This window comes from Meles meles, chromosome 2 (genome assembly GCF_922984935.1).
Source record: "Meles meles chromosome 2, mMelMel3.1 paternal haplotype, whole genome shotgun sequence".
NCBI lineage: Eukaryota > Metazoa > Chordata > Mammalia > Carnivora > Mustelidae > Meles > Meles meles.
The window spans coordinates 100,677,022-100,689,514 of record NC_060067.1 but is presented as its reverse complement, the minus strand read 5'-3'; the positions used below and the strand labels follow the sequence as shown (position 1 = coordinate 100,689,514).

The 12,493-nt window shown below is 43.9% G+C and overlaps 1 protein-coding gene across 2 annotated transcripts in view; it reads right to left on the bottom strand.

Moving 5' to 3' along the window:
* ELOVL6 (ELOVL fatty acid elongase 6) overlaps nt 1–9,463 on the bottom strand; it is a 125,428-nt gene extending 115,965 nt beyond the window's left edge. The window contains exons 1-2 of one of the 2 annotated variants that reach the window (XM_045997568.1): nt 9,251–9,463; nt 8,968–9,088 (exon numbers count right to left, since the gene is read on the bottom strand). In XM_045997568.1, coding sequence (XP_045853524.1) covers nt 8,968–9,056 — 89 coding nt within the window. In that variant the 5' untranslated portion in view covers nt 9,057–9,088; nt 9,251–9,463. Of the gene's footprint in view, nt 1–8,967; nt 9,222–9,250 lie in introns of those variants that run through there. The other variant, XM_045997569.1, reaches the window with a different exon arrangement.
* Between the last annotated feature and the right edge of the window lie 3,030 nt (nt 9,464–12,493).

The following is a 12,493-nucleotide window of genomic DNA, read 5'->3' as shown; positions in this document are numbered from 1 at the left end:
GCCTCTCCCCCTGCTCGTGCTCTCTCTCAAATAAATACATAAAATCTTAAAAAATAAAAATAAAAAAGAATGCCTGCCATCAGTAAACAATTATGTACCAAGTATTAGTATCATTACTCTAAAATAAAGAAAATCTACCCTACTTTTAAACATCTTTAAATTAAGTCTGCCAAGAAGTCATAAAATTGAGAGGAAACTATAGACATTGATATTTACAGTACATTTACTAAGCTTCCTTCCCTTTTATTGTAATGATAACCACAACTAGTCCAGCTTTTAAATGTTTAATGCACCCAAAGACTTTACTAGAAATCTCACACTTTTTTTTTTTTTAATATTTTATTTATTTATTTGACAGAGAGAGATCACAAGTAAATAGGCAGGCAGAGAGAGAGAGAGAGGGAAGCAGGCTCCCTGCTGAGCAGAGAGCCCGATGCGGGGCTCGATCCCAGGATCCTGGAAATCTCACACATTTAATTAAAAAAAAAAAAAGTTTTAGGAATAAACCTTTTCAACTAGCTCCTGTTTCCCTATTGTGCCTCCTAAAACAAGATCATAAAATTCTCAACTTCAAAGCATTCAATTCCACTAAACTCACTACACCTGAGTCAATTACCCCAGTGAGAGTGGGCCTAGTATCCTAAAAGCTTTGACATTTTATTAACACCAGCTTTTGAAGAGAAGGAACAACTGAGCCTACGAGACAAAAAGTAAAACAACAACAAAAAAAAACCCCCAAACTTGAAGGTTTCAGCCATTATTAACTATTTTGAAGATTTTTAAAATTTATTAATAATTGGGAAAAATCCAAGTACTGATAGGGGTCGAACTAATTAATTAAATATTCAATTTTTGTGATTTTACAATATTTATTAAAATCAAATTATTGGGGCACCTGGGTGGCTCAGTTGGTTAAACATCTGCCTCTGGCTCGGGTCATGATTCCAGGGTCCTGAGATGGAGCTCTGCATTGAGCTCCTGGCTCAACAGGGAGCCTGCTTCTGCTTCCCCCTCTCCCTCTCCTTTTGCCTGCTGTTACCCCTGTTTGTACTCTCTCTCTGTCAAATAAAAAAAAAATTAATAAAATAAAATCTTAAAATCATTATTTAACTAGTTTTAAAAAACATTGATAAAAGTCAAGGGGCACCTGGGTGGCTCAGTCAGTTGGGATCTTGATCTCGGGGTCATGGGCTGAAGCCCTGTGTTGGGCTCCATACTAGGCATGGAGCCAACTTTAAAAAAATTGACAAAAAGCAAGTAAATTGGGACCTGTTTTGCAAATTTTAGAGGTATGTCCAGTTCAGCAAGGTGCTCTTTAAATAGCAAGAAATAGGAAAGACATGGTCTATAATAGGGTATCAGTTTTTATTTTTTGAAAGTCACTTTAACGTCCTTATGTGTATGTGTGTACTTTTCTAGGTAAATGCCTGTACCTCTCCTAACAAAAATATGTAACATGCATTTCATGCGTTTTTTTCATAATCTTCAAAGAATGATGTATACTGTTCATTAAGAGTTAATGAATTCAAAAGTCAATTCAAAAATTCAGCCCCAGAACTCAAAGGATCAATTAAAAAAACAAAACCAAACAAAACACTAGCTCCAAGGATGGGTGTTAATAAAGTTAAAGGTTGGGCTAAAACATTTGAAATTTATCTTTAAGAAAGGGGGTTACACCTATTTCGTTTAAAATATGTGATCATAGGGTGCCTGGGTGGTTCAGTGGGTTAAAGCCTCTGCTTTCAGTTCAGGTCGTGATCTTGGGGTCCTGGGATTGAGCCCCACATAGGGCTCTCTGCTCTGCAGGGAGCCTGCTTCCCCCCCTCCCCGCCTGCCTCTCTGCCTACTTGTGATCTCTGCCTATCAAATAAGTAAATAAAATTTAAAAAATATATGTGATCATAAACCTAAATAAAAACAGTTGAGATCCCTCAGTCCAAAAGACATTCTGTCAGTAATATTCCCCTAGCCATATTTCAATCAGTTATAAAATTTTTAGAAAGAAAACTACCAAAATACAAAAATCTGGAGGAAATCAAATTATTAGAAAATTATCCATCCGGCAAAATTCCTTGTAATCAGTATGTCTTATTCACCTCAGCAAGGGGAAGTGCAAATCTTTTTCACTTGTACATTTGGAGGGGAGGAGGCAGACAAGCTTTAAAGTTAAATTGCAGAAAGTTCCCAGCGAGTAACCGATTAAACAGAAGTTTTTCCTAAAAGTATTTGTCATTCCAACACACTAGGGTAAAGAACCTTAAGACTAAAAATTTTGAGTGCTCAGTATGGAAATGAATCACGATAAACACACAAGCTTGAACCTTGATGACTTACAGGGACCCAATGTTATGGAACAGTTTTCGCTCAACAGGCTTAAAAGTACAAATTCATTTTTGACTCTAGGACAATAATTTTTTTAAAAAGAACGAATCTATTTCTAAAATAAAATGACCAGAAATTAAATATCATTAAGGATGCTACTTAAGTTCTGTGAATAACTAGGCCAAAAGTTACACATTTGTACCAGCCTGTTTGTACAGTCTGAATACAGATAAAGTTATGAACCTTAATATTCCAACAAAGCCATGTTATATTTTCATTCAAGTTTTCTAGGGTTATCAATAGAAATGTGTTTGTGGTATACATAGGTAATTTTTCTATGTAAATGCCTGTGCTCTTTTAACAAATGTAAGTGGAAAGTAAACGGGAGCAGGAAGATTTGAAGGTAGGGACTAGAAGATAGAACAGGTAAAGGTAAAGAACTAAGGGAAAGTTTGTGGACTGCTGTCTGGTTCTTATTAATGAAGGCTAGTCCAGCTCACCTATGTCCTTACATGAAAAATTAAGTGGATCATTGAGTCAATTTTTAGATAATTCATTTTAGAAAATACTTGCACCACCCCCCTTCTTCCCCTAAGAGGCCTGACGTGACCTCTGAAAATGCTTCATTCCCCAAAACCCTACAAAATCATGCAAATCAAGAGGTTCAGATCTGTGTACTTCCTTTAGGAACACATATGTAACTGCCCAGGCCAACAAGGCTATGCATATCCAAAAAGCCACCAAGTATCTGAAAGATGTCACTTTGCAGAAGCAGTAAATGCCATCCCGCCGCTATCACGGTGAAGTTGGTAGGTGTGCCAAACAGTGGAGCTGGACACAGGGTCGGTGGCCCTAGAAGAGTGCTGAATTCAGAGAGTAATGCTAAACTTAAGGGTTTAGATGTCGATTCTCTGGTCACTGAGCACATCCGGGTGAACCAAGCCCCCAGGATGCATTGAAGAGCGAAGAACTTAGAAGGCTCGTGGTTGGATTAATCCATATGTGAGCTCTCCTTGCCACACAGAGATTTCCTTACTGAAAAAGAGCTGATTGTCCCTAAACCAGAAGAGCTTACAAAGAATAAAAAGATATCTCAGAAGAAACTGAAGAAACAAAAACTCATGGCCCAGGAGTAAATTCTGCACAGAATAAATGCAAATAAAAATAGAAAGAGGATGTCGGTTATCTATTATGAAACATATTTTAAGAAACAAAAACTCATGGCCCAGGCGTAAATTCTGCACAGAATAAATGCAAATAAAAATAGAAAGAGGATGTCGGTTATCTATTATGAAACATATTTTAAGTATTCTCAAAAAAAAAACAAAACAAAAATACTTGAACCTAAAATATCCAGATCACTGAAGCAAAGATGAATTCTTGAATTAACTGAATAGTGTCACACTCCTTCATTTTGCTTCATCAGCTAAAGACTGACTAGATGGGTATTTTATGCCCTCCTAAGTATTTCTAAGTCTCCATCCCTCACCTCCCACCCTACAACATTTCCACTGTTTAACTTGAAAGAATCTTCTTTCAAGAAGTATGCGAAGTAACTCTTAGATCTGGAGAGTTCTTAGATCACATCTGACAATGTGATCCTGATACCTTTAGAATTATCATCACCTAACATTAAAAGCAACAAGCAACAACCCTTATTCACAAAATTCAACCTTCAATTTAACAAAAGGCCCTATGTAAAAATTTTATCATCACACGCTATTATTTATAACTAATGCAAATATAGGGATGGATAATATGATCATAAAATAATTTCTATTATTCCTGGAATCCTAAAATACCAAGGACTGTGTGAAAATACATAATTTTTAAAAAGATACATAAAAGTTCAGATCAGACCTCTCACACACTTCATTATTTTCTAATACCATAACATAGATTATTTTTCTTCTCTGTACATTTCCTCAGTCTTCTCATTCTTAACCTAGTGCTATTACACCAATATCCCAGCGCTCTCTAAAGTTTATTGAATGACATGCTAAATTCCTCACTTAGGACTTTTCAATCCTAAGACTAATATGAACTGTGATTCCCCAAGGTGGCAAGAAGCATGAGTATTATATGGACACAGTATTTTCCTAGGTAGCTGACCAAATTTGTATTGGCTGTAGTGGCACAGATTAAATGAGACTCTGGTCTTTCCTGTTTCATGAGAGCAGATTGCACTATGCTCCAGCCATTTTTCTCTAAACGAATACAGCAGATCACAAGGATTTTAGGGATCGATGCAGAACAATTGTCACTACAGGATAAACAACAGCTTAATACTTTGCCCGCATTTTAAAAGTTTGACATGCCTTATGATGCTCTATTTTGAGTAAAATACTAAGGCTTATGATGTTTTTATATATGTTCCTTTAATACAGAAATTATACATCATGTTACTTTCTGAGCCTCCCATATAACAATGTACATTTCCTTTCAAATAGTGTTTCTTCCATTTTTTTTCTTAGTCAAAACAAATTTGAGGATCCCAAGATTTCCTTGGATAGTATTTAATCTTAAAAAATCCTACACTAGCTTGTAGACCCTAAAACATAGAACACAAAATGTAAACAATTAAACCTTTATAACAGATACCTCGGTGGGGGGAGTGGAAAAAGTCAGAAAAATATACAAAGCATTGAAAGGCTGAATATGTGAAGGATGCCAGAGAGGAGCGGGGGAGGGCCTCATGAGGTTCTAGGCAAGCCCTGTGATGACGTCACCTCACAGCCACAATGTTACAGCAGTCAGCACAGGCCTCCTGTTTTCCTATTGGTGAACACCGTGTCAGCCGACATCAGAAGATAATCATCATTGGCCAGACAATTACAACTGGAGCGACTAACTAGCATCCACTGCTGTTAGCACAAACCTGGCAGGCTGCTGAAAGAGAAGGCAGAGCCCAGCTCCCCTTCTCACTCAATGAGTTTTAGGTCGCCTTGCCTTACCAGTCACTACGTGATTTCGCTTCCTTGCTAGCAGCACGTATAAATTAAATCAGCTAACGGGTAAAGGCGAGACATCTCATTAAAGGGCAAAATGCCTTTTTCAATGTTGTGAAATCACAGACAGAGCTTTTCAGTGTGGAACTGGAAGTCAAAAATGCTACTGGGCATACATGCATTTTCCTCTACCTCTTCCTCATCTAATAAAGTCGTATGTATTGGATAACGTTACCCGAGATATTTTTAACTTGCCGTGTAGTTTCAAGATGAGGTCTCAGGATGATTCTCCAAGGAAATATATTTATTACTTTGCATTTCAGTTGCTGCTCTATTATACATGAGACTATTGGACAGAAAATTTAAAAGGTCTATAGAACTTATCCTGTGTTTAGAACAATGAGTATAGGATTAATCATTTGTGAAGGCAGCAATAAACCAGGAAAGCTTGCCACAGTTGAACTCTGTAGTGTTTATACAAATACCAATCCAAAATAAAGGGGCCTTAACATTAATATGTAATAAGGTAATGAATATGGATTATAGGATAAGTTTAATAAACTACACTTATTTAAGGTCCTCTTAAATAATGCAAAGTAGGACAGACAGCATACTGACAAAACAGCACTCCTGGCCTCTCTCACAATTCTTCAAAATGAGCTCATTTTTGAGAGAGAAGTTTTAATTTTCTAAATTAACAAGCTTTGTTTGAGGTCGTATCTAAGAATTTTTAAGGACAAGTGCAAATGATTCTCAAACCACAGAGTAGATACTTCACAACATTTTGTTCTTCCCCCAGAAGCTATTTCAAACCATTTTGAACAGGTAAGGCTTTGGTTTCCTAAACTTCCCCTGCCCCCAGGGGTGGTCTAAGCCTGGGTTATGGAGCTCCCTACTCCTGTTAACAAGGGCAAAGAAAAGAAAAGAAAATCGTTTTCTTACACACCTTAGTCAAGACTTTGTGCTGTTGGGATTTGGGGTGGGGTGGGGGGGGTTTACAAAACTGGACCCCCAGGATACTGGGAGAAATGCATCCCCTCTGGGATAAAAAGGAGAAAGCAAGACAATTAAGGTCAGGAAGACATGCAAAGAGAGTAACTGTCTGAAAGGCTTTTTGACTGCAAAAGGCAATCTAAAAAAATAGGGTCCACAAAGAAAAAGGAAGGGAAAAATCCCAGTAGGTGACGTATTCAAACGCAGGGGCAAGCCAAATATGCTAAAGTTCAGGTATTAACAGGTAGTGTTGGCAATAAAATGGGCACCAGTAATCATTTTAACTCCCCGGATAAGCATCTCCCCCAGCATCTGCCACGTACAAAGCGCCAACGTGCTCCGAATGAGACAAGAACCATGCCCTAAAGAGCTGATAGTCTGGTAGGAAGGAGGCACCGGCAGACATGTAAATATTCATATATATGAGTAAAAAGCAAGGAAAGATGCCAGAAGAACGGTCCGTAAAGAGCTAGAAGGAAACCAGTGGTGAGAGCTCAACAGGAGAAAATAACTTTTGGGCACATTTTGGCCATTTTCAGTCCCAATGTGGGCTGGGCCCTGTCTGGCTCATTGTGTGCTTGTTGAGTGAATGGAATAAAGAAGCGGGAAATGGTTACCTGGCCTCAGAGAAAAGGCAACCCGTAAATATGGACCTATGGATCTTGGTGGTGCAAGGGGTGGCTGGCCAACAGTGAATGGGGGTAGCCACGGTGAGGGGACCCCGGTTCCAGAAAGGCAGGCTCCGTAAAGGTGCAGCAAGTTGGAGACAAGGAAGACTAGATGGGCTCGAGTGGCGTGGCGAGTGAACATGACAAACAGCTGCAGAGAAGACTCCGCCGCACGGTGGGCCCGCCTCGCAGCTCCGAGCGCCCGCTGCCTCGGGCCCCGCCCCCGCCCCGCCTTCAGCACCACCCTCTACGCGGGAGGAGGAAGTGCCTCCGGAGAAGGTCCGCAGGCCGCCTGGGCGGAGAGGCGTCGCCTCCCCAAGCGCCAAAGGCCTTTCAGTGTCTGCACTCCTACGGGCTCCAGCCTCGAGAGGTGTACCACCACCTTTCGGACCCACCCTCGGCGCCCGTCCGCCCAGGAGGGGCCTCAGCCCCGCGCCCCATGTGCCCACCGCCCTTCCAGGGCTTCGGAGCGGATCGTGTCCCCCTGTCAGCTTCCGGCTCCGGCCAGACGCGGCCTTCGGGCCCCCTCACGCCCCGCACCCAGTGCAGTCCACAGCCCGGCCACAGCGAGTTTGAGTGCGCCTGGCCCTCCACACCCGCCCCCAACGGGCCGGGCCCAGCCGGCGCGCACCTCGCAGGGGGCGGGCTCGGCCCGGCTGCCGCCGCAAATGGCCAGCTGGGCGGGAGGAGGCAGGCACCGCGGCCCAGACTCCCCGGGCCGGTCGCAACTGGGGACCGGAGGAGAGGAAGTTGAACCTCCCTCCACCAGCTCCGGCCCGCGGCACCCCCTCCTGCTGCACCAGCCAGCCCCGGCCCGCCGCGCGCCCGCGTCTTTGGTTTCCCATTGATGAGAGGGGGGAGGGAAGGCAGGTCGTGACGCCGCGGGGCACGCGCAGTCGCGCACGCGGCGGCGGGCGGGATCCCTTGGCGCGGGAGAGCCCCTCAGCCCAACCCTCCCATCCAGCCCCTGGGAGGCTGCAGGCCGCTGCCGAGCTCCGGGGTTGTTGAGCGTGCACTTCACTGATCGCCAGACCCGGGCTCAAGGAGGGGACCGGAATGCCTGCCCCAGCACCTCGGTCTACAAGGAAGAAGCGAGATGAGCACACCCTCCGCTGTTAAATATTGCAAGGTGACACAGGATCTCCCACACAGGGATTTTTTAAAAGGACCGGCGGAGGGAACACACTAAACAAGCGAGACTCTTTCCCTATTAGAAGTGTGTCTGGGGAAGAGCCCCCAAGGACTCTGCGGACCGAGGGTTTTTAATCCGTGTCTCAACTCCAATCAACAGCTTCCTACTGAATTAGAACTGAGTGGGTCCAAAAGGCGTTCCCGTAAAACAGAAACTTAATAATGGCGTGGCTCCACTCGCTCGGGTTCATTCATTTTTATTACTGTTTTCATTGTCCCCTCCCCCCCACCGCCCCCGCCTCTTAATGAAACCGGAAAGGGATCCGCGTGGGGAAAGGGGTCCAGGAAAGGAGAAATCCGGCCGGGGAGCTGCAGAGAGTAGGGCAGTGAAGTAGGAGGTCTGCAAGGAGAAAGGAAGGACACGAGGGATGGGGAGAGGGCGAGGACCAGAGAGCGCCGGGGGGAGAGGGTTAAACGGGGCAGAAGCCTGGGTCCTTCCTCCACTGCCTTTCACACTCAGCTTGCGGGAGGCCAACAGAGAAAACCCAAATCTAGATGAAAACCAGAAGGTAGCTCAGGTGCAGAATCTGGACTGGGGCATCTCTCCCGCCTTCCGTGTCGCGCAGACATCTAACTCTGTACACTCATGTATGTTCTATGTTATATAATCTATGTTAAAGATGTATGTGTAGCCACGGTTCACACAGGGGCACTCTCAGACCCACGCGCTTCATGCAGCCCGGGTGGTTCCTGCACCCGGGGGACCCGGGAACTCAGCGACCAGCTCTCTGCTGCCGGCGATTCATCGCCCCATTCACGCCCCAGACAGAAAACACCGACATTAAGGCGCACCGGGAAGACGCCCAGGGTTCCCGGGAAGAGTGTCACGCGAAAGCATCACCTACCAGTTTTCCTGCATCCACTGGATGGCTTCATTCTCGTTGAACTGCTTTTCGAATTCATATTCTTGTAAAGTCAACACTGACATGTTCATTGGGGCTGATCTTCGGAGTCGCTACGTGTTCTCTACACAAAATAAAATAATCTGTAAAGCGCTAGATTTCCAGTGCTCTCCTGTCTGCTTTCCCCATCCACCCCCCCACCCCCCCAGGTCTTCCCCTCTCGGCTGGATCTCCGCGGGCCGGCCTCTCCCAGCCTCTCTCAGCTACATCCAGGGTCGAGCATTGCCTGTGCCACGGCTCCCAGCTCCTCGCTCCGCGGCTCTCCTCCTCCCGGCGTCCGCATCCACCGTCGGAGGAAATGAATGCCTTGCGGTCTTAGTGCCCGCACGTTTGTCCATCACCCTTTTTACTTGTCTACGGGGAAATCTCCTCCCCCTCGTGCGATCGGAAAATTAACCCTTTGCGAGAGAGAGAGCGCGAGACCTCTCGCCCCGAGGGGCAGTTTTGCTGACGCGAAGGTGACTAGGGGAGTGGAGGAAGGGCGCCGAGAAGGAGGAAATGGCCTCGAGGTCATTCACAATCCCCAATCCCAACCTCGTGGGCAGCCTAGCCTTGCCTTTGAATGTGGTTTCGGCTTGCCAGGAGCGGCCCTTAGGCGCGCGACCTGCAAGCTTGGCTAGTAGGCGATAAAGAAACAGTAAACGCTGCCAGCTCTTTCGCTGGGAGAGCTCCAGGCAAATTTGTGCTGAGATTACACGTGAGAGGAACGCGCTTTCCACCTCTTTGCCCCTGCCCCCGCCGTACTCTCGGGGTCCCCCACCCCAGAGCGATGACTTCGACTACGGCAAACCTGGGGCCCGGCAGCACCCAGAGCTCCTCAATCATTCGCGAGCTGGGGATGGTGGGGTTGAGGACCTGGAAAGTGGAGGGCGACCAGTAGCCCGAAGAGGGGGAGGGTTTAGGTACGGGGAGAGGTAGAGCTAACCAACCGAGACAAAGGGGGGAGGGGGGAAGTTAGCAGGTAGGAGAACTGGACCAACTGGTCCAATGCAAAAACTTTATTTATATGTATGAGAAATTTCGTTTTATATATTTCACGGGTAGGTGGAAGAGAATTGTGTTGAGGAGAAGGCTAAATGTAATGTTGACCCCTACTGAACCCCCAGTCTCATAGCAGTGTCCTAAACTCAGCTTCTGTGTACACCCCTCTTAATTCTCAGAAGGAAAAGAATTTTCCCAGTAGAAACTGGGGCCGGCCCTCCACTCACTACACACATGTTCAGAAAAATGAGGTATAGGAGACATGGAGGTATCTAATAATTAATCTATGGATGTAATTGTAAGCTTAAACTAGAAAAAAGAACTTATGCTTTAAAAATTAGGTGGACATTAGGACCAAGAAGAAAATTCCCTTCCTTCCCGGGGCTCTCTTTCCCCCACCTCACCTGTAGAGGATATTTTCATTCAAAGTTAGGTTGCCTGAAACTACTGAAAAGTGGAAACTGGGAGAAATATCTCTGTAAGGGAGGAAATTATAGTAAGAAATTAAAGAAAGGGTTTTTAAAATGCAGTACAATATTACTTACATCAAAAGGCTAGATTGGTTGATGATTAACAAGTAATTTTTGAGACGATCCTCCCGAATATTTCATGTATAGACTTTCCTTGTCTCTCCATTTAAGGGTTATCATTCTAGATACTTCTGCAGTACAAGTCAGAGTGAATTTAAAAATAGAGCCCAGGCCTAAAGGCTTGGTGATATTGACTTAGAATATGGGTGTGGTCTGATGAGAAAGATTTTCTATAGTACCTGGGCCTGTGAGCAATCAATAAATATTTGTAAGATGATTAGATATATGAAAGAGGTGAGGGAAGTGAGAAAGGAATCAAATTCCAGCAAACGTTTTACCGTATATTGCAAGGATAAGTCTTTAGTCTTAAAAAGATTTGATTTCCAAATTCAATGCCCTTAGAAGTCATCACACCAATTTGAAACAAATATGAAACATTCTCATTCACTATGTTTCTCACTCAAATAATGGTTGTTATTGCCTGTTTATTTTTCGAAGAAGGATATTAGGTTATATTAAAATATCTGATTTGTTCTTAACAGCGTCTAAAGAAAATTACTCTGAAACGGGAGATAGGCCTCTATTTTTGAGCTTTAAAATGGACGTTTACAAAAAATGGTAGATGCTTGGTAGTACTAAATGCTTCCAAGGGTATTGAGGCACTGCCAGTGGCAATAAAAACAGGTGACTATTCTGAAAGCAATTTGGCCGCCTATGTGGTCATTTTAAACCCATTTACCCTCTATCCATTTCTTCACCAGATATTCCTTAAGCCTGTGTTCATCTGAGATCTTGGGCCTAGGTGAAGAAAAGAGATAGGGCTCTTATTCTTTTTGAGCTCACATTCCAGAGGGGAAGACAATTTCACACAGAGTGAAGCACTAAAATGAAAATTAATTAGGAAGGCACAGTCGGTTAAAACTGGGATTGTTGGTTTCTGCTTTGGTAGTGATTCTAGGATCATGAGATCCAGCCCTCCACCAGACTCTGGGCTTAGCAGAGTCTGCTTAAGACTATCTCTCCCTGGGGTGCCTGGGTAGCTCAGTGGGTTGAGTCTGCTTTCCCCTCAGGTCATGTTCTCTGGGTGCTGGGATCAAGCCCCACATGGGGCCACCTACTCAGCAGGGAGTCTGCTTTTCCCTCTGACCCTCCCCCCTTCCCGTGCTCTGTCGCTTTCACTCTCTTTCAAATAATAAAATCTTTAAAAAAAAAAAAAAAAAGACTGTCTCTCCCTCTCCATCTGCCCGCCAAAATCCCCGCGATGCGCGTGCACATGCGCACTGTTTCTCTCTCTCAAAAATAAATGAACTTAAAAAAAAGAAAGAAAGAAAGAAAGAAAGAAAATCAGTATGATGTGAAGGAATAGAGGTGCTCATTTATGCCCTTTTAGACCTCACAGAGAAGATGACTTTGATTTGAAACCAGAGTGACAAAGAGGCAACCACATCTTGCAGAAAGTTACGAGAAGCAAGCATAAGTACAAAAGTCTTGTCTTGGGGTAAGAAAGGACTTTGCAGGAGTAAGGGCAAAACACTGGTGTGTCCCCAGGTCATAAGTAAAGAGTAACTGACAGGTTAAAGGGACAGGCAGGCCAGGTAACCAAGATGTTTGGATTTGACTCTACCTTCAGTGGGGTGGGGGAGCATTAAAGGGTCTTTAGTTCAGGAATATTGCATGATAATTCCCAGTAATTCTACAACTGGGAACTTACTCTGAAGATATACTCGCAAAGACATTCTAGATGTGAACAAAACAAAACAAAAAACCTTCTAGATGTATGTATAAGATATTGTTCAGCAATGTTTGTAGTAACAGAACACTGGAAATAATGGGGGCTCATTAACGAAATGATGACGCATCCTTATAATGGTATATTATAAAGCTTTGTTAAAAGAAATTGTTCTATAGGTTGTAATATTGAAGGAGTCCAGATATATGTTTAAGGAAAATAAAAAAGC